The sequence below is a fragment of the Moschus berezovskii genome, chromosome 1, assembly GCF_049115385.1.
Source record: "Moschus berezovskii isolate FMDL1 chromosome 1, NW_MosBer_1.0, whole genome shotgun sequence".
In the NCBI taxonomy this organism is placed as follows: domain Eukaryota; kingdom Metazoa; phylum Chordata; class Mammalia; order Artiodactyla; family Moschidae; genus Moschus; species Moschus berezovskii.
In genome coordinates this window covers 165,175,926-165,202,838 of record NC_142460.1, presented here as the reverse complement: position 1 = coordinate 165,202,838, position 26,913 = coordinate 165,175,926, and the positions used below count along the sequence as shown (strand labels likewise).

The following is a 26,913-nucleotide window of genomic DNA, read 5'->3' as shown; positions in this document are numbered from 1 at the left end:
CCATGAGGCTCCCCCATCCCTGGGATTCTCCAGGCAAGAACACTGGAGTGGGTTGCCATTTCCTTCTCCAGTGCATGAAAGTGAAAAGTGAAAGTGAAGCCTCTCAGTCGTGTCCGACTCTTCGCGACCCTATGGATTGCAGCCTACCAGGCTCCTCCACATGGGATTTTCCAGGCAAGAGTACTGGAGTGGGGCGCCATTGCCTTCGTTCCTGCAGAGTGGTCCTTATATGACCTCCGGAGAGTTCCCCTAAGCCTCTCAGTTTCTGATCTCCGGTTTCCCAGTCTATTCAAGTTGGGTTTCGGTTTCTCCTTCTCGGTTCAGAGAAAGGAAGTCCTACTGGCTCCACCCTAGAGTCCAGGGACCGGGAGAGGAGAGGACGATGTGCCCGGGGCGGGGGGCGGGGCCTCAGGAGACAGACGGACTCGCGGGAGGTGGAGGGGGTGGAGTCAGGGGCCCACCCCTCGCCCCGCCGGATCATTTCGCAGCCTGGCTGTCTGTCTTGTGCTCTGCGAGATGTGGCCGCGCTGCTGCTAGGACCTTGCATCCAGCCCGGACGCAGTTCTTCCGGTGCGCGGGGTTGCGCGGGGCTCCGGGGGGGGTCTGGGAACCGACCTACCAGGGTCATTATCCCCTCTCTGACGCTGGTCAGGGCCCTGTCATTCCCACTGAAGACTGAGTGTCTGGTGTCACTGCCGCTTTCCTCTTCTGTGCGGGTGACATATACCCGTGCTTCTCAAAGGAGGGTCCCCCGGCCAGCAGTATTGGCTTCACCTTGGAGCTTATTAGAAACGTAGGGTCTGTCACTCTGGTGGAGCTGAGTTGGTGGCCCTGGGATGAGGCTTGGTGGTGTTTAGTCGCCGAGCTGGGCTCTTTGCAACCGCGGGGACTGTAGCCCACCAGACATCTTTGTCCATGGGATTTCCCAGGCAAAAATACTGGAGAGGGTTCTCATTTCTTTCTGCAGCTGATCTTCCTGACCCAGGGATGAAACTTCCAGGGATCAAACTCGCATCTCCTCTCAGATCTCCTGTACTGCAGACAGATTCTTTACCGTTGAGCTACTGGGGAAGCTCTCATGTGGCCCAATGTGGAGTCCCTGGGGACGGTTGGTGGCCATTCCAAAATCATTTTTCCTGGGTAAGGGCCAGCTGTCCAAATGGCATTCACTGTGATCACTTGGTGAAGGTTTGATATTCCAATGGAGGAGGCAACAGTGCATGTTACCTGCCTCCCCGGGAACTCTCCCCAGGGGAATGGGAATTGGTCCATCCAGGCTGTTCTTTACACCAATTTCCTGCAAATTCCAACTCAGTCCCTCCTCTGCCTGCAACTGAGTTCCATGCTTTATGGAATAAAGTTGAATTTATGTGTTAAAATTGCCATCTCTTGGTTATGGAGCATCTGTGGAGTAATCACTTCAGGCGCTGAGCTAATTTGTCTACACACATGATCTGGAAGATTGCAAAAATAAATCAAATATGAAATGGAGCTCAGAGAAACGGACTTGATCTGGGGTGGCCTTGGACTGCAGCGGCTTGAAGCAGGGTTTGGCTTCCCTAGCCAGAGATTGAAGTCAGGCCCTGGCAGTGAGAGCACTGAATCCTAGCCATTAGACCACCAAGGCCAGTGGCTGGTGATAAGGTCCCTGGCCCATTGGCTTTGTAGAAATAATTTTCCACAAAGAGTGAAACAAGTAAAGTGTTTATTAGGAGAAAAAAGAGTAGGTGTGAATAGACACACATGGGTGTTCTCAGAATCATGTCTTTATGGTAGTTTGAATTGCTTACATGGGGCATTTCTTCCAGGTTTCCTCTGGCCAATCATCTTGCTTTACCTGGTTCTGAGGCTGTATTTGGTATATCTGGATCCTCCCATGTGTGCACACATCTTTTAGCCAAGTTGGATTCCAACTAAGAGGCCTCCAGGTCGGTTGTCATCACTACCGGTAGGGAGGGTACCAACTCCCTCCGTTTTTGACCCTCAAGGAGCCTTCCTGTGCATGTGCAGTTGAGAAGGTCTCCTTGACCTCGAGGATGAGAAATATGTGGTCTTTATCTCTTATCTGGACAGGGCTCTTGCCAATGCCTTTACTGTTAATCTTAACTGTCTCTATCTAGAGGCAAAGCCAGTTATCTACCCTGTTCCTATTATTATTTCTATCTGGAAGTTATTTCTGTCTGTAAATGTTGTTGGTCAGCTGCTAAGTCATGTCTGACTGTTTGTGACCCCGTGGACTGCAGCACACCAGGCTTCCCTGTCCTTCACCATCTCCCAGAGTTTGCTCAAACTCATGTCCATTGAGTCTGTGATGCCATCCAACCATCTGTCCTCTGTCGTCCCCTTCTCCTCCCGCCTTCAATCTTTCCTAGCATCAAGGTCTTTTCCAATGAGTCAGCTCTTCACATCGGGTGGTCAGAGTATTGGAACTTCATCTTCAAATGTCTGACCTGGAACCCATCCATCTCCTGCCTCAAGTGCAGCTGACTGGCCCACGGCTGGACTAAAACTTCAGGAAAGACCCTGGGCCAGAGGCACCAGTCTGAGGTTCATGTGAATTCTTGAGCCAAGAAATGGTGAGGAAATTTGAGGGCTAAAATTTGGAGTAATTTGTTATGTAAAAATAGATAACCACTATACCATGTCACTATGCATGACAAAGGGGCCATTTTAGGACCTCAAGGAGTAGAAAACAGGATGGACAATCCAAATTTGTTTATCCCACCTGTAGATACCTTCTTGTGGATAGTCCTTTGTCTTATAGCTACTAAGTCCAAGCTTGCTGTGCTCACTACACGACAGACCAGTAATTTGGGAGATGAGGTGTTGAGGCCAGTGAGAGAGTTAAAGCTTAGGCAGGTTGGTAGAGAGTCCAAGGCCCCTTAAGGAGGAGGAGGCAAACATTCCTTTTTTTTTTTTTCTTTCACGTTGTTTTGCCTTAGTCACATGGGCCCTTTAAGCAACAATACATCTTGCTCAAGGACATACTTTTCTTATAGCTCTGCATTGCAACAATATATCTTGTCTGAAAATTGTTTTTTTTTTTCTTTAAGGCCAGAGTTAATGATATATCACAATATATCTTGTGGAACATGCTTTTCTTAGGCTCCACATTAATGATTATAATGGTAACAAATCTTGCCTTGGAGTTTGTTTTCCCATATCACTGCTTTCTCGCTTGAAGACATAGTGCCCGGAGCCCATTCTCCTTGGCTAATCTTATGTTGATATTATCTAAGATATATGTTGTGGGAAAGAGGTCTGGCAAAAGTTTTGCAACCTTGAAGTATTCTTTTATCTATTTTTTTTTTTAATAGATACACCTTCCGGTAGAGACGAGACGCTGTGCTCCGAGGAAGCTCGCGCGCCCCTCAAGTCCCCTCGCATCGCTTCACCTCACGCCGTAGCTCGCGCCTCCACTTTTATCTATTCTTAGGTCCCATCACTTCATGGGAAATAGATGGGGAAACAGTGGAAACAGTGTCAGACTTTATTTTTTGGGGCTCCAAAATCACTGCAGATGGTGATTGCAGCCATGAAATTGGAAGACGCTTACTCCTTGAAAGGAAAGTTATGACCAACCTAGATACCATATTAAAAAGCAGAGATATTACTTGGCCAACAAAGGTCCGTCTAGTCAAGGCTATGGTTTTTCCAGCGGTCATGTATGGATGTGAGAGTTGGACTCTAAAGAAAGCTGATCACCGAAGAATTGATGCTTTTGAACTGTGGTGTTGGAGAAGACTCTTGCGAGTCCCTGGGACTTCAAGGAGATCCAACCAGTCCATCCTAAAGGAGATCAGTCCTGGATGTTCATTGGAAGGATTGATGCTGAAGCTGAAACTCCAATACTTTGGCCACCTCATGAGAAGAGTTGACTCATTGGAAAAGACCCTGATGCTGGGAGGGATTGGGGGCAGGAGGTGAAGGGGACGACAGAGGATGAGATGGCTGGATGGCATCACTGACTCAATGCACATGAGTTTGAGTGAACTCCGAGAGTTGGTGATGGACAGGGAGGCCTGGCGTGCTGCGATTCATGGGGTCGCGGAGAGTCGGACACGACTGAGCGACTGAACTGAACTGAGTAGCCAACTGAAAATTGTATAAAGTTCCGCTTAACCTCAAAAAGAGGGGTGCTCTTTCTGCCTCTCTCTGATGTCTATGTCAAAGCTTTCCCTATCCTTTCCCTTTAATAAAATATATGCTGCACAAAGCTCTGAGTGACTGAGACTGTGTCTTTGGTCTCGGAGTGAAATTTTCTCCTTTAGAGACCACGAGCTTGGCACCGTTCACCGTAAGCTATCACAAAGAATGGTGACTTTATAAAAAAGTTAGCCATCCAAGAAGATGGCAAACTGGAGTTCTAGAGTACCATCTTACGGTGGTCTGGATGCTAATTTCTTTTATAGAACAGACAGGGGGAGGAGTGAAGAAGTGAAATAAAAAGGCCATAAGTCTTGCAAAACATCTCCTGGTTTCACAGTCTGGGGAGGAGTTGTGTTAATTCCTTCTTTCCTGCAGCCATTCAGAGGTGGGCAGGTCAGGGTGTCTCCTTGTGAGCTGAACAAAGGCAGTTTGGTTTAACATTCAGGTAGAGGGGCACCGTCCCCAAGGCAGGCCATTATGTATGCCTATAGCTATAGATGGACTTGCCAGGTGGCTCTGCATAAAGAATCTGTGTGCAATGCGGGAGACTCAGTTTCTATCCCTGGGTCAGCAAGACCCCCTGGGGGAAGAAATGGCAACCCATCCCAGAATTCTTGCCTGGAAAGTGCCACAACAGAGGAGCCTGGTGGGATACAGTCCATGGGGTAACAAAGAGTTGGACACAACTTAGAGACTAATCAATGACAACATAGCTATAGACAGAACAAGAGCAATGAAGAGCAAAGGTCGAAGTAAAAGAGACAGATCCAACATGGAGTCAGATTTTGTCTGTTACATTATCACTGCACCATTGATTGGGGAGAATATTCCTTCCCCACCCCACCTCCACCCCAATATGGAATCTCAAGAGAAGGGAGGGGAGAGAGTTATACAGAGCAGGATCTTGTGGGGTTCCTGAGCACAAAAGCCTTTCTGTGTCCCCTGTTTCTTGATTATAGAGAATAGGCTTCATTCAGCCTCCATGACCTTCCCTGAGTTCCAGGAGTTGCTGCTTAGGGAAGGGAGGTGATGCTGAGACATGGGAGAAACAGCTGAGAGGCCATAGTGCAGCCTTGGAGCAGGGTCCTGGCTCCCCATCAAGGGACATATAAAACAATATCTTTGAGCTGTTCTGCAGATGCTGAAACTCTTGCCAGGTGGGAGAAATTAGCGGTATGTTGCCCATAAGCACATAGACACCAGTATAATTGGAACCAGAGGTTAATTCACCACCAACTAATGAGAAGAATGTCCACAAGCTGACCGTGTCCTCTTTGAACCATTATTGTAAAACTTCTCACTACCCTCTTCAAGTTGGGACACACAGTTTTGAAGGCATTAGCCTACTGTGGCCCCCTTTGCCTGGCAAATCAATAAAGCTATTCTTTTCCACTTCATCCAAAATCTATCTCCCAAAATTAATTCAGTGTGGGGTAGGGTAGAGAGACTGGAATCAGCTTCAGGAGGGATCGTATTCAAGCATAGGCAGATCACCAGATTTTGATCAAAGCACATTTCACCTGTAGGAGCAGGTCTGCAGTGCCCAAGGGCAGAGGAGAAAGGAAGGTCCCACAGGACCTCAGGGAACCCTGCCCCTCTGCCTGAATGTTAAACATAACTGCTTTTGTTCATTTCACAGGGAGACACCCTGACCTACCCACCTCCAAATGGCTGCAGGAAAGAAGAAATTAACCCACTCCCTCCCCAAGACTGGTGAAACCAGGGGGTATCTTACAGGACTTGTGGCTCTTTACTTCCTAACCTCCTTCCCTTCTCTGTAAGCTGTCAGAGGCTTATCATACAGTGAATGGTCAGACCACATGTGAAAAATCTGACCTTTAGGCTGCAGCGACCTGTGTAGGAAACCAGTCCATTTTCTGTGGTAGCCAACCAAGGAAGCCAGCCTGTCTTAGGCCAGCTTGCAGGAAGTCAGATTGCTGTTTCCAATAGTCTGGGAAGTCAAACAGTAACTCCTGGAACAATTAGCTTTAAATGACCAGGGTTTTGTTACCAAACCAGGTCTGTTTGCAGCAGAGAAAGAGTTTATTCACAAAGCAGCCAAGAGTGGAGAAGAGAGAACAAGTCTCAGATCCACCTCCCAGAATGTGAGGGAGTTGGGATATTTATGGGATAAGTAGGATGGTCATAGAGTTGGGGAAAGGTGATGGAGATGGAAGAAAAAGGTTAGGTCATTGGCATTCAGAACCTAAAAGTTGAGAGTTACACTTTTTTTCAGCAGATCTCAAGTAAACCTGAGAGAACTGCTCTGAGGAGGCAATGGGGGGAGCCAGGATATATAGAAGTTTTTGCAGCAAAGGGCAGGTACTTGGAGCATCAAAAGATTCAGTTCAGTTCAGTTGCTCAGTCTTGTCCGACTCTTTGCGACCCCATGAATCACAGCACGCCAGGCCTCCCTGTCCATCACCAACTCCTGGAGTTCACTCAAACTCATGTCCATTGAGTTGGTGATGCCATCCAACCATCTCATTCTCTGTCGTCCCCGTCTCCTCCCACCCCAAATCCCTCCTAGCATCAGACTCTTTTCCAGTAAGTCAACTCTTCGCATGAGGTGGCCAAAGTATTGGAGTTTCAGCTTTAGCATCAGTCCTTCCAATGAACACCCAGGATTGATCTCCTCTAGAATGGACTCGGAGAAGACAATGGCAAGCCACTCCAGTACTATTGCCTAGAAAATCCCATGGATGGAGGAGCCTGGTAGGCTGCAGTCCATGGGGTCGCTAAGGGTCGGACACGACTGAGCGACTTCACTTTCACTTTTCACTTTCACACATTGGAGAAGGAAATGGCAACCCACTCCAGTGTTCTTGCCTGGAGAATCCCAGGGATGGGGGAGCCTGGTGGGCTTCCATCTATGGGGTCACACAGAGTCAGACACGACTGAAGTGACTTAGCAGCAGCAGCAGAATGGACTGGTTGGATCTCGTTGCAGTCCAAGGGACTCTCAAGAGTCTTCTCCAACACCACAATTCAAAAGCATCAATTCTTCGGCAATCAGCTTTCCTCACAGTCCAACTCTCACATCCATATATGACCATGGGAAAAACCATAGCCTTGACTAGACAGACCTTGGTTGGCAAAGTAATGTCTCTGCATTTTAATATGCTATCTAGGTTGGTCATAACTTTCCTTCCAAGGAGTAAGCGTCTTTTAATTTCATGGCTGCAATCAGCATCTGCAGTGATTTTGGAGCCCAAAAAAATAAAGATTACTGCTACTAAAAGAAAACTAGATATCTCAAGTTAAGGAGTTTAGCACTTCTCTACGTATGGGAAGATTCAAGAGTCTGGGCTCACTGAAATCTTATTCCTTTGATATGCACCTCACCTATCTGGGGCCAGGATTGTGTGTTTTCACATCCTGTTTACTCAGGGCTCAATTAGGGTGTAGCTATAGTCTGATGGCTGCTAGGTGGCAGATATTCTTTTCCTTCCTGAGTTCCCTCAGGGATACCGGCTCACCATCAGCTGTGGCTGCAGTCACTGATCACTGTGACATCACTGTTTACTGATATGGCAGGAACTAATCCATTTATCCTGTACAATGTCACGAACCTCCGTCCAGAGTACATCAGGCACTCTATCTATAAGACCTAGACCCTTAACATTGTACAGGAGACAGGGACCAAGACCATCCCCATGGAAAAGAAATGCAAAAAAGCAAAATGGCTGTTTGAGGAGGCCTCACAAATAGCTGTGAAAAGAAGAGAAGTGAAAAGCAAAGGAGGAAAGGAAAGATATAAGCATCTGAATGCAGAGTTCCAAAGAACAGCAAGGAGAGATAAGAAAGCCTTCCTCGGTGATCAATGCAAAGAAATAGAGGAAAACAACAGAATGGGAAAGACTAGAGATCTCTTCAAGAAAATGAGAGATACCAAGGGAACATTTCATGCAAAGATGGGCTCGATAAAGGACAGAAATGGTATGGACCTAACAGAAGCAGAAGATATTAAGAAGAGGTGGCAAGAATACACAGAAGAACTGTACAAAAAAGATCTTCATGACGAAGATAATCACGATGGCGTGATCACCCACCTGGAACAAGACATCTTGGAATGTGAAGTCAAGTGGGCCTTAGAGTGCATCACCACGAACAAAGCTAGTGGAGGTGATGGAATTCCAATTGAGCTATTTCAAATCCTGAAAGATGATGCTGTGAAAGTGCTGCACTCAATATGCCAGCAAATTTGGAAAACTCAGCAATGGCCACAGGACTGGAAAAGGTCAGTCTTCATTCCAATCCCAAAGAAAGAGAATGCCAAAGAATGCTCAAATTACCACACAGTTGCACTCATCTCACACGCTAGTAAAGTCATGCTTAAAATTCTCCAAGCTAGGCTTCAGCAATATGTGAATCATGAACTTCCAGATGTTCAAGCAGGTTTTAGAAAAGGCAGAGGAACCAGAGATCAAATTGCCAACATCCGCTGGATCATGGAGAAAGCAAGAGAGTTCCAGAAAAACATCTATTTCTGCTTCATTGACTATGCCAAAGCCTTTGACTGTGTGGATCACAATAAACTGTGGAACATTCTGAAAGGGATGGGAATACCAGACCACCTGACCTGCCTGTTGAGAAACTTGTATGCAGGTCAGGAAGCAACAGTTAGAACTGGACATGGGACAACGGACTGGTTCCAAATAGGAAAAGGAGTTCGTCAAGGTTGTATATTGTCACCCTGCTTATTTAACTTACATGCAGAGTACATCATGAGGAACGCTGGGCTGGAAGAAGCCCAAGCTGGAATCAAGATTGCCGGGAGAAATATCAATAACCTCAGATATGCAGATGATACCACCCTTATGGCAGAAAGTGAAGAGGAACTCAAGAGGCCTCTTGATGAAAGTGAAAGAGGAGAGTGAAAAGGTTGGCTTGAAGCTCAACATTCAGAAAACAAAGATCATGGCATCTGGTCCCATCACTTCATGGGAAATAGATGGGGAAACAGTGGAAACAGTGTCAGACTTTATTTTTTTGGGCTCCAAAATCACTGCGGATGCTGATTGCAGCCATGAAATTAAAAGAGGCTTACTCCTTGGAAGGAAAGTTATGACCAGCCTAGATAGCGTATTGAAAAGCAGAGACATTACTTTTCCAACCAAGGTCTGTCTAGTCAAGGCTATGGTTTTTCCAGTGGTCATGTATGGATGTGAGAGCTGGACTGTGAAGAAAGCTGATCACCGAAGAATTGATTCTTTTGAACTGTGGTGCTGGAGAAGACTCTTGAGAGTCCCTTGGACTGCAAGGAGATCCAACCAGTCCATTCTAAAGGAGATCAATCCTGGGTGTTCATTGGAAGGACTGATGCTGAAGCTGAAACTCCAATACTTTGGCCACCTCATGCGACGAGTTGACTCACTGGAAAAGAGTCTGTTGCTAGGAGGGATTGGGGGTAGGAGGAGACGGGGACGACAGAGAATGAGATGGCTGGATGGCATCACCGACTCGATGGACATGAGTTTGAGTGAACTCCGGGAGTTGGTGATGGACAGGGAGGCCTGGCGTGCTGTGATCCATGGGGTTGCAAAGAGTCATACACGACTAAGCGACTGAACTGAACTGAATCCATTTATCACTGGTTTCTGTGTGGGGCTTCCCGGGTGACTCAGATGGTAAAGAATCCGGCTGCAATGTGCAACCTTCCCAACCCAAGTTCCATCCCAGGGTCGGGAAGATCCCCTGGAGAAGGGAGTGGCAACCCACTACAGTATTCTTGCCTGGAGAATTCCATGGATAGAGGAGGAACAGGGTGCAGAGTTTCAATCTGGTTATTATGAAACCACCAGGTGGCATTTCTGGGGCCTCCAAGTCCTTTATGTCTGAGCGCAGGAAAGAATTCAGCAAGAGACAATGTGACAGATATGAAGTGATTTATTAGAATATGAAGTTTGTGTGACTTATAAGCAGGCAGGCAAGAGGGTGCTGCACCTCAAGAAATTAGTAGGCTCCAGTTTCATAATCAAAGGAAAAGTGGAGAGGGGCAAAAGACCACTTTCTTCCTCTTTCTTGAATAGACGTCACACTTCTATCATCAGCTCCACTTCAAGCAGGAGAGTTTTCTTGTGCCTACATGGTCAAGTCCGGACTGTCATGTGCAACAGAAATGAGCAAAAAGGTGGTAACATATGCTAAAAATAGAAAATCAGCTTAAGTTTTAGTATAATGCCACCTTTTTCATATATATATATATATATATACATATATATATTAGTGTGTGCAGAGGATGGTATCCTAGGAATCATTAACTTACTGAGCTCACTGGGCAGGATGTGAGTCTCATGCGACCATTGTATTTTTGTTTGGGGGCATGTTTCATGTTTCTGTTGCACGGTTTTGTTGCTAAGCGAGCCTGCTTGGTTTTGTGGTTGAGAAAACCACTTGAGTGCTATCTTGAGTGATCATTAACTTACAAGCGTCTCCCACACTTTTTCTTTACTTACAATCCCTTAGTGGGATTAACTATTTAATCACCTACTTCTTCCTTTTACTCTGTCCCTACCAAATAAAGTCTTACTTTTTTGTCCCCACTTTTAAGACTGTAAAGAAAAGGAATTGTTGCCTGACAATCCAGTTCTGCAAGAATCAAGCCATTGGGCACCACAGTTCCCTCCCACAGTGCATCTGAGGGGAAGACAAGAGGCAGGAAAACAAGGAGTACTCTGTACTTGGATACACCAGCCCTTAGATACCAATTGTGAATATGTACACTAAGGAAAATTTCAATGGCCCCAGATTCTTGCATCTTCTATTTAGAAAAGCACTGAAATCATTAACTTGAGATATCTGTTCTTTGTGACCAGTAGTAATCATTTCATGCTTGACCACATGTTTTTCTTGGGCTTCTCTGGTGTCTCAGACAGTAAAGAATCTGTCTGCCGATGTAGGAGTTTGATCCCTGGGTCAGGAAGATCCCCTGGAGGAGGAAATGGCTACCCACTCCAGTATTCTTGCCTGTGAAATCCCATGGACAGAGAAGCCTGATGGGCTACAGTCCATGGAGTTGCGAAGAGTTGGACAAGATGGAGCACGCCCACTCACACATGTTTTTCCTAGCAAAAAATGTTCACAAATATCCTGGCTTCTCTGTTTTCTCTTTGGAGCAGCTTCTCAGCTCAATCTGAACCTTCATTTTTTTTTTTCCCCACTATAAAACTTTCCCACTCTTTTGCCTGTCCTTGAGTTTCTGCCAAAATGTAAGCAATGGTGGCGGACCCACTTGCTACAGCCAGCTATAAATAAGTAACTTTGCTTGTCCTTGTGGACTAAGAATGCCTCCAGAAGGAACCACCCATGCCCACACCTGGATTTCAGACTTCTGGTATCCAGAACTGTGACAGAACAAACTTCTGTTGTTTTAAGCCACCCAGTTTGTGGTACCTTGTGTTGCAGTCCCCAGAAACTCACACACTTGATACTAAGCATCTTCCCTACATGTCTTGCACCTAAGTTTTGGCGTCAGTCCTGAAGTGGTAAGTGAGAGGGCTTGGGTGAGGCTGTGTGCATGCGTACACAGGTGTGAACGCACGTGTACATGTGTGAAATGTGGGGGAGATTTGACTCTACAAGTTATGACAGAAATGATAACATCAGATTTCATTTTTCTCAGACTCGGTTGCTCACAACTGCATTTATACTGTGAAGGGATTTGATGCTTTTCTTTAGTTCTGCTACTATTTGTGCCTGTGACCCAATTCATAAAATGAGGGGGGAAAGCCAAAAATAACAAAAGTATGATACCTAAACTGAGACCAATGTTTGTCTTTTAAATTTTCTCATAATCTTCAATTTTGATACACTTCTTTAAAATCAGAGTAAATTTGTAAGACATGGATTCCCACTTGTGCCATTTTTATTTAACATAGTATTGAAAGTTCTAGACAGAGTAGTTAAGCAAGATACGGAAATAAAAGGCATCCAAGTCAGAAATGAAGAATCAAAATAATTTTGCTTCACAGATGATATGACCTTGTGTGTATTAGAAAAACCATAAACATACCACAAAACTATTATAACTAAGAATGAATTCAACAAAGTAGCAAGATACAAAATCAACACATAAAAATGATATATGTAAATTAGCAGTGAATGATTTGAAAAGGAAATTAACAATTCCATTTACAAAAAGAACAAAATACTTGGTAACTAAGGGATTGAAAAACTTGTACACAGAAAACTATAACATATTGCTTAAAGAAATTAAACAAGACACAAATAAATGGAAAGACATCCTATGTCCATGGATTGAAAGACTTAATATTGTTAAGATGCAAGTACTACCCAAAGCAATCTATGGATTCATTTCAATTTCTATCAAAATCCCAATGACCTTTTTTTTGCAAAGATAGGACAACTCATCCTAAAGTTCATATGGAATTTCAAGGAAACCTGAACAGCCAAAACTCATGGGAAAAAAGGTCAAAGCTGGAGGACTCAGAGTTCCCGATTTCAAAACTTACAACAAGTCTACAATTATCAAAACAGTATGGTAATGTCATAAAGACAGTCATATAGAGCAATGGACTAGAACAGAAAGCCCAGAAACAAGTCCTTTCATATATGGTTAAATGATTTTTGAAAAGGGCACCAAGATCAATAGGGAAAGAATAGTCATTTCAAAAAATGGTGCTAGGAAAACTGGATATCCATATGCAGAAGGATGCTTATCTAACATCATATACAAAAACTGTCAAAAAAAAAAATCAAAGAACTAAATGTAAGAATTGACTGGAAGAGTCTCAGAGCTGAGGGCTTCTCTATAGACCTAGAGGTAAAGAAATATTAGAGGGAAAAATTTCTGCCAGTTTTGAACACCTGCTTTGGGACACACAGTTTGTAAAAATGGTTTCACTTAACCCTCCTAAAATTGCTGTGAAGTCATTAGCTTAGTTCAAAAAAGAAAATAAAATTTTCCATAATCCCCCAATCTAGAGATGACCACTGTTGTGAAGCTCTATATTTTTTTTAAAAAATGTTTTTCATTATTTAATTTCTCTTTAAGACTTAATACAGCAATGGAGCTCACTGCATTCAGAAAAACTAAATTAAAAATGGTATCACTCAGCTGCTTTCCTCTAGGGGCCTGGGAAACACCATCACAGCAAATGATGGGAGGCAGGTGGTACAACTGAATTTATAAGAAAAGGACCAGCTAAGGGACACCATTCCAAACAACCAAACTGGATTTAAGCAACAGCCTCAGGTAATCCCCATCATTCATTTGTTCAATGAGATATTTATTACGTGAACTACTATGCACTAGAGGCCACGCAAGATTCTGGAAATACAAAAGAATAAGAACTGACCTTACCTCTCTGAGGTCTCCTAATCTAATGGGGAGGGGTGACAAGTGAACAAAGAATGACAGCGGTATTTAAGAATACTGTAACTGGGGGCTATGGGGCCCAAGGACTGGAGAGACCCCTCTTCACAGAGGACAGGGAAGACCTCCTGGAGGAGGTGACAGCTCTGAGCGGCTCAGGACTTCAGATATAAAGTCTTGTTCTGAGAGCAGTACAGCAAAGATGGACGCAGACAGCAGAGGAAAGGCCTGGCACCAAACAAGAGGCCAGTTCCTGGGCCACCTCCCTTAATGATCACGCACATAAGCAAAACCCAGAAGTACTGCTGTTCCTTTGGGATTTACCCCTTGAAATGGGGGAATTCATAGAGAGCTTGCTGTGCCTGAGTCAGCCGATAAATCCTCTCCTTCAGGAACTTCCTCTTGGCAGCTGTATCGCTTTGTTCTTGAAGCAGCCAGGAGTAGCGCTGTGTGTCCTGGAGTAGATGCAGCATGGCTTTCTGCAACTCATCACCATTCTCTTGGAGCATAAAATACTGAATGATGAACGGGATCTGATTGGCGAGACGTTTGCTGGTTTCCTGCCAGAGGGGGTAAGAGGGGTCAGCTGGAGGGGGTCTACGGTTGCAGAGAGAAGTTCTTTGGATGCATGCTAAGTCCTGGGGTCCTGTCTGCCTCCACTCCAGTGTTCAGTACCAACCAAGGGAAGGATCTATTTGGGTCACCCCATTTTCACTACCCAGGTATTCCCTCTGACACTAAGATCCACCTGAAGGCTAGCAGAACCAGCCACCTTCTGGACATCTCAGCCTTCCTGGAAGGGAGCTCCTCCTCACTTCCATTCTCCTCCCTGGAGAGACCTCCTGGCAGTGAACCCCAGGTCCCTTTTGGGAGATGATTGGGACATATTTCAATGCTTATTTCATTCACTCCTTTCATTAGCATCTCCAGTTTGCTTGACAGCTGGACCCCACATCTGGGTCACTCTACTCTCTATCCTAATCAAGAAAGGGCTTCAGGAGTTGGGTAGTTTAAAAGCTACCTTCTGGGACTTCCTTAGTAGTCCAGTGCCTAAGACTCTGCACTCTCAATGCACAGGACCTGGGTTCGATCCCTGGTCAGGGAACTAGATCCCATATGTCACAACTAAGAGTCCATGAAACCAAATAAATAAATAAAAACTCAACTAAAATAAAAAGCTACCTTCTTTTCCATGCACCCTAATACTTTAATCCATGGATAAAGCCTTAGAAACCATGAAGTCAGCTGGGCCACAAAATTTAGGGACAGGCTTTTTCACTTCCACTCTGTGGGACTTAGTTTGAGTTTGAGGTACTCTGGGTACCCTCTGAACACGCAAGAAAGCTAAAACGTAGCCAGTAAAGTTAGTGCTTATGTTTTGCTGTATTCTGATCACAGTAATTTTGGAATTTATGCAGATAATAAAATATAATGAACTTTGGAGTTGGAATTAATTTTGAGTACTGCTGCTGCTCTTGCTAAGTCACTTCAGTCGTGTCTGACTCTGTGTGACCCCATAGACGGCAGCCCACCAGGCTCCCCCATCCCTGGGATTCTCCAGGCAAGAACACTGGAGCGGGCTGCCATTTCCTTCTCCAATGCATGAAAGTGAAAAGTTAAAGTGAAATTGCTCAGTCATGTCTGATTCTTAGCCACCCCATGGACTGCAGCCTACCAGGTTCCTCTGTCCATGGGATTTTCCAGGCAAGAGTACTGGAGTGGGGTGCTATTGCCTTCTCCAATTTTGAGTACATGTTCTGCTAAGATGAAAAATCTGATTTGGGGCAAATTAATTAAAAGTGTCTTGTTAGGGTTACTGTCCCTGGTGGCTCAGATGGTAAAGAATCTGCCTGCAATGCGGGAGACCAGGGTTCAATCCCTGGGTGGGGAAAATCCCCTGGAGATGGGAATGGCTACACACTCCAGTATTCTTGCCTGGAGAATTCCATGAACAGAGGAGCCTGGTAGTCTACAGTCTATGTGGTATAAAAGAGTTGGACTTGACTGAGCAACTTATTCTTTCCCTTTCAGTGTTACTGTAAAACTATGAAGAGATGATATATGAGTGGGTTTTCACAGCCTAAAGGGCTTTGTACGCAGCAGTGCCCTGTTCTTTGCTCAGCTAAGCAGCTGTCAACCAGGACACCCGCTTTCTGCTCAGTAGGGACCACAGCACACTGACCTGTATCCCTACATGCTCACCATGAAATATGCATTCAGGTGGACCCCAATCTCAACGATGGAGGAAATCGAAGATCGATCATTTAAAAAGGGCTGCTTCGACTGAGGATTCCCTGAAGCCTTTCCCACGGAATTATAAACCTCTCCTCGGACTGTGTTCAGAACCACACCGTAAATCTGGTCTTGACAAAAAACCTGCTTCTCCATCCTGAACTGAAGTTGGATCAGCTTTGTTGCTTCTGCCATTTGTTTTGTTTTTATCTCTTCGATCTTGTTCTGGTTGAATAAGAGAAACACGTTACTTTTCCTTCTCTTCCCTTGCTGTTTAAACAGCTTAGGAAGTATTATTACTATCACTATAGTACCGTATATGATGTTGAACACTGAATTAAAAATAATCCGAGGTCAATGAAGGTCAATTTCGAGCAATTTTCAGAAGCTCCCACTTTGCCCTCCGCTGCGTCCTCACCTGTTGCATCGTGTGGCTCCCCGCCTTGCACATGCCATGCTCACCCGCTCTCCTGCCTGTTGTGTGTTTGTCAGCATATATGCTGCTGAAGCGAGCACCTGTCTGTTCTATCTCTTGGCCCCAACCTATTTCCTCGCACGTTACTGCCTTTCTGCTTCCTCAGTTACGGTTTAGTCTACATGTTCAAGCCCATCACTCTTGTCTCTGTTGTTGGCTTGAATCCAAGCATTCAAGAATGCATCCGGTGCTAATGAGCACCATGGGATAACAGCTCCATCTCTGTGCCTCCCAGAAATCCCGCGACTCCCGAGTCATGCACATGGGCAAAGGCATCCCAGGAAAGGGAGACGTGACTCGGTGGGACTGGGTTACAGGTTGACTTTTGAGTTTCAAAGGGATTTCTGTGCACTGAAGGCAGAGACAATGGTTTGTGAGAAGAGAGAAAGTGAGAGCTTCACAAGGGCAGGTTCTTCGTTGGAGTGTATGTGGCCACAAACACGTATGTGACAACCCACTCCCCTTGCAGATCAGGGGCCTGAGAGCAGAAATGGGAGGTGCGTCACTTCCCAAGAGGAGTTTTATGGGAGGACACAAGATCCTGGCTTCTGATGTGACTCAGGAGAAGAGGGTACAGATGGTGGTGGGAAGTGGCTGGGTGGGAGCCAGGTAGCTGCACCCAGACCTCTGTTCATCCCAGGATGCTACAGGGGACAGAGGCCCTTGAACTTTCCTGGCCCCAGAACAGCTTGTGCTTGCAGCAGGTAAGAATGCTGGAGTGGGTTGCCATTTCTTTCTCCAGGGGACAAACCCATGTCTCCTGCACTGGTAGGCAGGCTATAAGCAAGCAAACTGTGGGTGCTTACCTGGACTCTCTGATGCAGATTGCAAAATTCAGCAAAATGCTTTTTGGCTGTGTCCTTGAAAGTTTGCCAGATAATTTCTGATCAAGGAAAGAACGAAACATCAGCAAAATGCAAGCAGGAATGAAATGGGTTAAAGACACAGGAGGATAAATCATGATACACTGGCCCCATTCTGGTGCTGAGCTCTTCAGATCTACAGACCAAGAGAGAAGGAGGGATGACACATAATACCATGGAGACACCAAATCCACCCCCACCCTAAGCAGATCCTGTCAACTTCTGGTGCTTTCCTGGGTGTGCATTCTCGGCAGGATTGCTGGTGTTGTTTGGTCACTCAGTCATGTCCAACTCTTTTGTGACCCCATGGATGGTAGCTTTCCAGGCTCTTCTGTCCATGGGATTCTCCAGGCAAGAATACTGGAGTGCATTGTCATTTCCTGCTCCAGGGGATCTTCCTGACCCAGGGATCAAACCCACGACACCTCTGTCTCCTGCATTGGCAAGCTTATTCTTTACCACTAGTGCCACCTGGGAGCACAGTTCAAAAGCATCAATTCTTCAGCACTCAGCTTTCTTTATCATCCAACTCTCACATCCATACATGACTACTGGAAAAACCACAGCTTTGACTAGACAGACCTTTGTTAGTAATGTCTCTGCTTTTTATATGCTGTCTAGGTTGGTCATCGGAGAAGGCAATGGCAAGCCACTCCAGTACTATTGCCCAGAAAATCCCATGGATGGAGGAGCCTGGTAGGCTGCAGTCCATGGGGTCGCTATGGGTCAGACACGACTGAGTGACTTCACTTTCACTTTTCACTTTCACACATTGGAGAAGGAAATGGCAACCCACTCCAGTGTTCTTGCCTGGAGAATCCCAGGGACGGGGGAGCCTGGTAGGTTTCTGTCTATGGGGTCACAAAGAGTCGGACACGACTGAAGTGACTTAGCAGCAGCAGCAGGTTGGTCATAGATCCTCTTCCAAGGAGCGAGCATCTTTTAATTTCATGGCTGCAGTCACCATCTGCAGTGATTTTGGAGCCCCCCAAAATAAAGTCTGTCACTGTTTCCATTGTTTCCCCATCTATTTGCCATAAAATGGTGGGACTGGATGCCATGATCTTAGTTTTTTGAGTGTTGAGTTTTAAGGCAACTTTTTCACTCTCCTCTTTCACTTTCATCAAGAGGCTCTTTAGTTCTTCTTTACTTTCTGCCATAAGGGTGATGTTATCTGTGTATGTGAGGTTATTGACATTTCTCCCAGCAGTCTTGACTCCATCTTGTGATTCATCCAGCCTGGCATTTCACATGATATACTCTGGATATAAGTTAAATGAGCGGGGTGACAATATACAGTCTTGACAACACTCTACCCGTCCCCCTAAGTGGACAAACACCTGCAGGCTGTGTTTGACAATTCCATTCCAATCTCTCCCTCCAAACGCTGAGACCTGTGGGAGGTACAAGGGTAGCGCTCTGAAAGTTTTCTATGAGAATTCCTCACCCATGGCCTTCTGGAGCATCTTGAGCGCTGGGTCTATCAGCTGCACCAGGTAGTACTTCACGACCGTCTCAAACGTCTTGTAATTGACAAATCCGAGAAGTTCTTTGCCTCGATACTCCTTTTCATATTTTGAGACTTCTTCGCTAAGGACACTTTTAACTGCAGCAGAAACAAACCACCAGGACAAATTTTAATAATTTCACAGACAGTTTAAAGATAGGGATGTTTTTCAAGTCTTGCTTACCCAACGAATCCTATGGCAATGTTTCTAAATAGAGTTTCTTTTAGTCATGAAAATAATTATTTGTGGCCTGATAATGCCGGTTTGAGATATATTGACTGTTAAGAAACAAAAATCTTTTTCTACTCCAATGTGTTTTCAGTTGAGAGTCATCATGCCAGGAGAGAAACTGAGTGTTTATAGTTGGTAGGGGAAAAAAAATCTGATTAATTAAATGAAAATAGAAACAAAAAATTCTTGTGGCCCTTACAGCTCTTCTTCCAAGACTACATATAGCTGGAGAGCTCTTACCATGGAAGGAATAGTGCTGATTTTATTAAGTGTCAAAACAGAGCTTCCTCGGTGGATCAGTGGTGAAGAATCCACCTTGCAATGCAGGGGACACTAGTTCGATCCCTGGCCAGGTAGATCCCACATACTGCAAGGCAACTAAGCCCATGCACCACAACCACTGAGCCCACGCCCGAGGGTCCACAAGTCACAACTGCTGAGCCCACATGCAGCAATTACTGAAGTCTGAGTGTCCTAGAACCTGTACTCCACAACAAAAGAAGCCTCTACTCTCTGTAACTAGAGAAAGCTTGTGTGCAGCAATGAAGACCCAGTGCTGCCAAAAATAAATAAATAAATATTTTAAAGTGTCAAAGCAAAGATATACACACATACACTACAACATCACACAGGCACACACCCTATTGGCATTTGGGCTGGAGCAGATAGAAGCTGGAACCCTGCCAGAGGAAGTAAGGAGTTTGTTGTCAAAGCATAGACCTTTCTGATCTTGGATTGGGGGTAAAGAGGAGGAAATAGACAGGGTAAGTGAAACTGCCAAGCCTCAAAACACAGAAGCAAGGAGATAGTTGGAAGTAGGTGGTGGAATGGTCTACTACTGAATTGGTGAGGGCCGTGCTCCACAAGAATGTCTGGGAAGCTGTTACAGATACTAAGAGGTCCCTAGTGTGGGCACAGTCGGCTCTTCACACAATTTTTATGTGCCAGAAGTAGCTTCTGGTCTTGGTAAACGTGATGCTGCTTTTGGAGAAGCCCTGTCCCAGGACTTACCTTTTTCAATATTGGCGGTAAGTATGAGTATCCAGTTTGTAAATTCCTCTCTGATTTTGTTACATAAGCGGGACTCTGTCTCCATTACAATTTCTTCTCCTTCTATTAACTTTCCAATGTCCTCATTAAATACCTTAATTTTCTGAAAAGATGAGATAAAATCATCAATCTGTGCTGTAATTATATTAAAGAGCAGGGAATTGGATCAGCCGTGCATGGTGGTGTGGGGGCTGGGGGTCCAAGGGGGTCAGATGACCCACCAGCCACCTCAACAACCCCCACGCCCCCAGCCCCCCACCCCCACCACCTTGTGAGAGAGGAGGGCAGAGCAACAGGGAGTCCTGGGTAATCCTCACCTCGATGAGGAAGAACATTTTATCCCCTTCATTGCTGGGAATGTCGTCCCCGTACTGGTGCAGCTCCTCTGTCGCCCTCTGGTGCTTCTCCTTTATTTGGTTTTCTAACAAGGGGAGTGATTTCTGAACAAAATAAGAGCAAGCAATGAAAGGCTACAGCTTGATGAACTTTTTTTTGTTTTTAAGTCGCTAAGTCCTATCTGACTCTTTTGTGACCCCAGGGACTGTAGCCTGCTAGGTGTCTCTGGGATTTCCCAGGCAAGAATACTAGCATGTATTGCCATTTCCTTCTCCAGGGGATCTTCCCTGAACAAAATAAGAGCAAACAACGAAATGTTGCAGCTTTGAAGTTAGCCGACAGGTTATCTTAGGTGTATGGTCAGAGTCCCGTTTGAAAGCATTCAGCTTCTATTATCATGTGATTATTGTAGAGAGTGACTCCTGCTAAGAACTCAAGGAGGACTTGGGATGCAATGTCTGAACGATCTGGTGTTGAGAATTCTGCAGTTCTATCATGTGACCAGAGTAGGGAGGGAATCCGGCAGTGGCCAGTTTGGGGTTTTTTGTTTGGCTCAGAGCTTTCATTGAGATAACAAGTACCTTTGAATATAGTAGAAGGTTTCTTTAGTGAAATGTTCCCTATAACACTGGAGTGTTATAAACTGGTAGACGGTGCTTTGGAAAAGGTTATGCCTATGTGTCGGCGTCAGCTGGCAAAGGTCCAAAGCAGTCAATGTTGCTGATGACAATTTAACAAAGGAACAACGGAGAGGGGCACCGAGGCGGGTCGTCTTTGGGTTGAGCATCATTCCAAGTCCTTTACATCTTGGTGAAGCCCCGCGCTGTGGTACAAAGCACATGCCTTCGTTGCCTGATTTTCACAAGAGAGGAAAAGGCTCAGAGAGACAAACTCTTTGATATCATCACTGAGGTGGTAAGCAGCAGACTTCACTTCACACCCGCTCACACCTTTACAGCCCGAGCAGGTAAAAACTGCAGGTAAAGGTACCTGAGTGAACGCATAAGTGTAGTCAGCCAGGCAGAAGGAGCTATTGGGGTTTAGAGGAAGTTTGTGGAGTAGTGCACCAAGAAGTTGATAAGGTCTCATCCCCTCTCTCTTTGGACAGTTTGTATCTCTAGGCAAAAAGGTATTAGTCTTTCTCCTGATATTTCAAACAATCATGATTGTGTCTTGATGTATATTTTAAAAATTAATTTGCTGCTGCTGCTGCGTCACTTCAGTCGTGTCCGACTCTGTGTGACCCCATAGACAGAAGCCCACCAGGGTCCCCCGTCCCTGGGATTCTCCAGGCAAGAACACTGGAGTGGGTTGCCATTTCCTTCTCCAATGTGTGAAAGTGAAAAGTGAAAGTGAAGTCACTCAGTCGTGTCCGATGTTGAGAACTGTTATGAAAAATTATCAAAATACAACATCTTTTTTAAAAAAAGATGCTTTTCTCAATTAGGTAGGAGATATAGCTTTTAGACGGGCTTCCCCAGTGGTGCTAGTGGTAAAGAAACTGCTTGCCAATGCAGGAGATAGACTTAAGAAATGTGGGTTTGATCCCTGGGTTGGGAAGCTCCCCTGGAGGAGGGCACAGCAACCCACTCCAGTATATTTGCCTGGAGAATCCCATGGACAGAAGAACCTGCCGGGCTACGGTCCATAGTGTCGCAAAGAATCGGACACAACTGCAGTGATTTAGTACTAGCAGCACAGTTTTTAGACAGGGTTATTTCTTTTAGAATTCTCTGCTGCAAACTGAAGGGATTCCACCAGAATCAGTACTTCTCCAAGTATGTTCCCAAGACCACCTGAGAAAAACAAATTCATGGGCCCCACCCCAGACCTACTGACTCAGAAGCTCAGCTCAGGAATATGAATTTAAACAGATTTCCTAGGTAACATTTTTGCCTAACTGTGTGTTAGGCAAAAATTCTCCAGGCAAGAATACTGGAGCAGGTTGCTGTGCCCTCCTCCAGGCAACCCTCCCAACCCAGGGATCTAACCCACATTTCTTACATCTGTCTTCTGCGTTGGCAAGCAGGTTCTTTACCACAAGCACCACACACAGTTTGAGAAATGCTGCCCCTCTACAAACAAATATTTTGAGTATGTGTTTTCTGGTTCAAAAGAATTCATTGTTTCCATGCAATTTAGCACGAACTGGGATCCAGCCCCTACGTTCCACCTCTGTTCTCAAGGTTCATCTTCTCATGTACAATGATTCAGGCAAGCATGACAAACACTCATCATTTGGTTTTCTCGCTGTTCTGACTGAGTGATTTTCATTATTCTACCTTCCAGACCACTTGTTTATTCTTCTTCATTACTCATTCTATTTATTGTCTTTAGATCAGCTTTCATCTTGGCAAATTATTATTATTATTATTTTTGCTCCTCTTTACAGTTTTTAGTTCCTTTTTTACAGTAACCTGCATTTCTGTCTAGAGCCTTTCTTAATCCCTCCAGTATTTTCATTATCTCCCTTTTGAACTCGGCGTCTGTCAGGCTGAAGAAGTCTGCTTCGTTGTCCTTCCAGGGGCATTCTCTCGGCCTTTTAACTGAGGGTTGCTCTTCCGCGTCTTCATTTCACTTGTATTGCTCTTACTCCGAGAGTTTAGGAGAAACGATTACCTACTGTGGTCTCAGAGGGCTATTTCGATGTGAAAGGGTCCTTGTGTAGCTTGTGTGGGTTTAATATTTTTAATGGGAGGACTGTTCTTAGTGTGGACACCTGCCACTTCTTTCCTCCGCGTGTTCTGGCCATTATCCTCTTACTTTGTTGTTGTTCACTCTATAGGTTATGTCTGACTCTTCTCAGCTGCCCAGACTGCAGCACGCCAGGCCTCCCTGTCCTCCACCATCTCCCGGAGTCCGCTCAAACTCACGTCCGTTGAGTCAGTGATGCCATCCAACCATCTCATCCTCTGTCACCCCCTTCTCTTCTTGCCTCCAATCTTTTCCAGCATCAGGGTCTTTTCCAATGAGTCGGCCCTTCACATCAGATGCCAAAGTACTGGAGCTTCAGCTTCAGCCTCAGTCCTTCCGATGAATATTCAGGATTGATTTCCTTTAGGATTGACTGATTTGATCTCCTTGCTGTCCAATGGACTCTCAAGAGTCTTCTCCAGCACCACAGTCTGAAAGCATCAATTCTTTGCTGCTCATCCTTCTTTGTGGTCCAACTCTCAAGTCATCCTCTTGATGGGGGTGTGCAGATGCAGTGGCTGGTGCCTGGTCCTGGAGCCCACAGTGGCGATGGTGATGGCTATAAATACTCTATTTCTCAATAAGAACTAAGCCAGATGTCTTCAATGACATCATGAGAATTTTGTCTGTGGTTTTCTTGTTTTCAAAATCACTGAAAACTGAACATTTATTTCCTACAAGTTTGAAGCTAGGAAAATGTTTTATATTTATATTTTTAATTTATTGTTTAAAGACTTGTTGAGGTGAACCATTTTTAAAGTCTTTACTTAAAAGTCTTTATTGAATTTGTTACAAGATTGCTTCTGTATTGTTTTGGATTTTTGGCCTCGAAGCACTTGGGACCTCAGTTCCCTGACCAGGGATCCAACCTGCACCCCTGCAGGTTGAAAGGGGTGAAGTCTTTGTTGGAAGGTGAAGTCTTAACCAGTGTTCCATCAGGAAGTCTCAAAGGAAAGTGATTTTTATACTGTGAATTGTTAACAAGCTATTAAAAATTTGCTAACTCTATATTCACTCCTGTTTACACTGCTAACCTGTTAGCATTTTCCTTCTCTTTGCTTGCCCCAAATTGACAGATTCAACTCTTTATTTCAACACTATGCAGTTACTGCTTTTCTGTTTCAGAAGGTCTTTTGTGAACCTCTGACCAGGAGTGATTTGGTTTTCAGAATGTTCTTATTTATCTGCTGGTTTGGACATTTCACTGAAGTGTCTAGTCAACCCATGACTAAGAAAGTGACCTGGACAAGCTGTCATTTTTTTTTTTTTTAGATTTGTTTTTTGATGTGGATCATTTTTAAAGTCTTTATTGAATTCGTTACAATATTGCTTCTCTTTTATGTTCTGGTTTATTGGCCACAAGGCATGTGGGATCTTAGCTAGAGTGTGAACCTGTATAGCCTGCATTGGAAGGTTAAGTCTTAACCACTGGACCACCAGGGAAGACCCAAGGCTGTCATTTTTTTTGTAGCTTGCAACTTAAACTGCTGACTCACATTGATGTGCCAGATGAGCTCAGTGGTAAGTCTTTCTGCCAGAAGAGGCACTGTGGCCTTTCCTTCATCCAGAAGAACTCTGAAACAAGACAGAGAACACATGAATTTAAGAAGGGCCCATAGGATCACTATCCAGCACTGTACCTTAGAAGTGGGTAGATGAGCTCAGTTCCTTGGAGTGACACACACTATCAGAAAAGACAGGTGGTACATGAGGACATGATAATTAAAGAGCAAGATCATACCTAGGCAAGCATAGTGCTAGAGAGGTTGCTGCTGCTGCTGCTGCTGCTAAGTCACTTCAGTCGTGTCCGACTCTGTGTGACCCCACAGACGGAAGCCCACCAGGCTCCCCCGTCCCTGGGATTCTCCAGGCAAGAACACTGGAGTGGGTTGCCATTTCCTTCTCCAATGTGTGAAAGTGAAAAGTGAAAGTGAAGTCGCTCAGTCATGTCTGACTCGTAGCGACCCCATGGACTGCAGCCTACCAGGCTCCTCTGTCCATGGGATTTTCTAGGCAAGAATACTGGAGTGGCTTGCCATTGCCTTCTTCGGCTAGAGAGGTCACTTTTTTTTTTCTTTTTGTGTCCCAATAAACTCAGGTGGTAAGTCATTTTTTCAGGAAAAGCAAAACAATACAATTTCATAGAGGTTAAGTGACTTGCCCAAAGTAGTATTTTATTTCTTATAGCAAATATTTATCCCTGATTAGATGTATCAATCTTGATAAAGACGAAGAAAGCTAGAGACATCATATTTCTGATTTCAACTATATTGCAAAGCTACTGTAATTAAAGCAGTATGGTGCTAGAATAAAGACAGATATAGTCCAATATTCTTGTCTGGAAAATTCCATGGACAGAGGAACCTGGCAGATTACAGTCCATGAGGTTGCAAAGAGTTGGACATGACTTAGTGACTAAACAGCAACAGCATAGAACTATGGGACAGAATAGCAAGCCCAGAAATAAATCCACGCATATACAGTTAACTAATTTTTGCAAAATTGCCAAGAATACGTAATAGGAAAAGGATAACCTCTTCAACAAATAGTGTTGGGAAAATTAGATATCCACAGCAAAATGGATCCTTTTCTTACACTAGACACAAAAGTCAACTGAAAATTGATTAAAGGTTTAAATGTAAAACCCAAAACTGTAAAACTCCTAGAAGAAAACATGGGGGAACATCTTCATCATATTGATCTTGGAAATGATTTCATGAATATGACACTAAAAGCACAGGCAATAAAAGCAAAAATAGACTAGTAGGATGATGTCAAACTAAAACCTTCAGCACTGCAAGTAAACAATCAACAAAGGAAAAGGCAATCTACAAAATAGGAGAAAACATTTGCAAAACCATGTATCTGATAAGGGGTTAATTTTCAAAATATGCACGGAACTCCACAATTCAATAGCAAATAAACCCTAATAACCCAATTTAAAAATGGGCTAAAAGACTCGAATAGAGATTTTCTCAAAGAAAACATACAAATGGCCAAAAGGCACATGGAAAGATGATCAGCATCACTAATTATCTAGGAAATACAAATCAAAACCACAATTAAATATCATGTCATATCAGTTAGGATGATATTATTAAAAAAAAAAAAAGACAAGTGTTGGCAAGGATGTGGAGAAATTGAAACACTAGTATACTATTGATGGGAACTCAAAATGATGCAGCCTCTAAGGAAAGCAGTAATAAAGTACCTTAAAAATTAAAAATGGAACTACCATATGATCGAGCAATCCCACTTCTGGACACTTATTCAAATAATTGAAATCAAGATCTCAAAGATTTATTAGGGCTCCTATGTTCACTGTAGCACCATTCACAAGAGCCAAGATGTGGAAACAACCTCAATGTTCATGGAACGATAAATGGATTAAAAAATGCAGATACATGCAATGGGATATAATTCAGCATTTAACAAGAAGGAAATTTTCAGTATGTGACAACATGAATTAATCTTGAAGATATTATGCTAAGTGAAATAAACCAGTCACAGAAAGACAAATACTACATGATTCCATTTATGTGCTCTATCTAAAACAGTCAGACTCAGGCAATCAGAGAGTGGAAGGGTGGTTGCCAGGTGTTGTGGGGAGGAGGAAATGAAGAGTGCTAATCACAGGGTAAAAAGTTTCTGTTACGAAAGATAAACACATGGTAGAAAGCTGCCGAACAATATCGTGCCTGCAGTTAACAATACCACATTGTGCACTTAAACGTTTGTTAGGAGGGTGAACTCATGTTAAATGTTCTTTCCATAATAAATTAAATTTTAAAAATGTTTACATGGTCCGTACTAAGTGCCTATTCCATTCTAAGGGCTTTACAAATATTTAATCATTGAACAACCAATTTTAGAGAGAGAGAGGCAAAGGCACAGGAACGTTAAGCAGCTTGACCAGGGTCACAGACCAGGTGGTCTGGCTGCAAAGTGTTTACCCTTAACATAAATTCACGAAGAACCCAGTAGGATCATTTTTCCAGTGCTACTGAGAGCACCTTTGCCGCAAAAGAGCTGAGTCCC

General features: G+C 44.3%; 1 protein-coding gene and 1 long non-coding RNA gene across 5 annotated transcripts in view; one reads left to right on the top strand and one right to left on the bottom strand.

Annotated features, from left to right (window-relative positions):
* Positions 1-433: 433 nt before the first annotated feature.
* LOC129548027 (uncharacterized) lies at positions 434-4,207 on the top strand. Of its 2 annotated transcripts, XR_016035388.1 has the most exons (5): positions 434-570; positions 968-1,140; positions 1,809-1,928; positions 2,373-2,576; positions 3,318-4,207. It is a non-coding gene; the product is annotated as an uncharacterized LOC129548027 (long non-coding RNA). The 2 variants fall into 2 exon arrangements; XR_008684231.2 differs by lacking the exon at positions 2,373-2,576.
* A 5,813-nt stretch (positions 4,208-10,020) lies between these two features.
* The window catches only part of MX2 (MX dynamin like GTPase 2), a 37,828-nt gene continuing 20,935 nt past the window's right edge, over positions 10,021-26,913 (bottom strand). For all 3 annotated transcript variants that reach the window (XM_055414244.2, XM_055414237.2, XM_088840801.1), the window contains 7 exons: positions 24,372-24,450; positions 20,163-20,285; positions 19,807-19,948; positions 18,504-18,662; positions 17,000-17,076; positions 15,689-15,943; positions 10,021-14,046 (listed from right to left, as the gene is read on the bottom strand). In XM_055414244.2, coding sequence (XP_055270219.2) covers positions 13,807-14,046; positions 15,689-15,943; positions 17,000-17,076; positions 18,504-18,662; positions 19,807-19,948; positions 20,163-20,285; positions 24,372-24,450 — 1,075 coding nt within the window. In that variant the 3' untranslated portion in view covers positions 10,021-13,806. The remainder of the gene's footprint in view (positions 14,047-15,688; positions 15,944-16,999; positions 17,077-18,503; positions 18,663-19,806; positions 19,949-20,162; positions 20,286-24,371; positions 24,451-26,913) is intronic.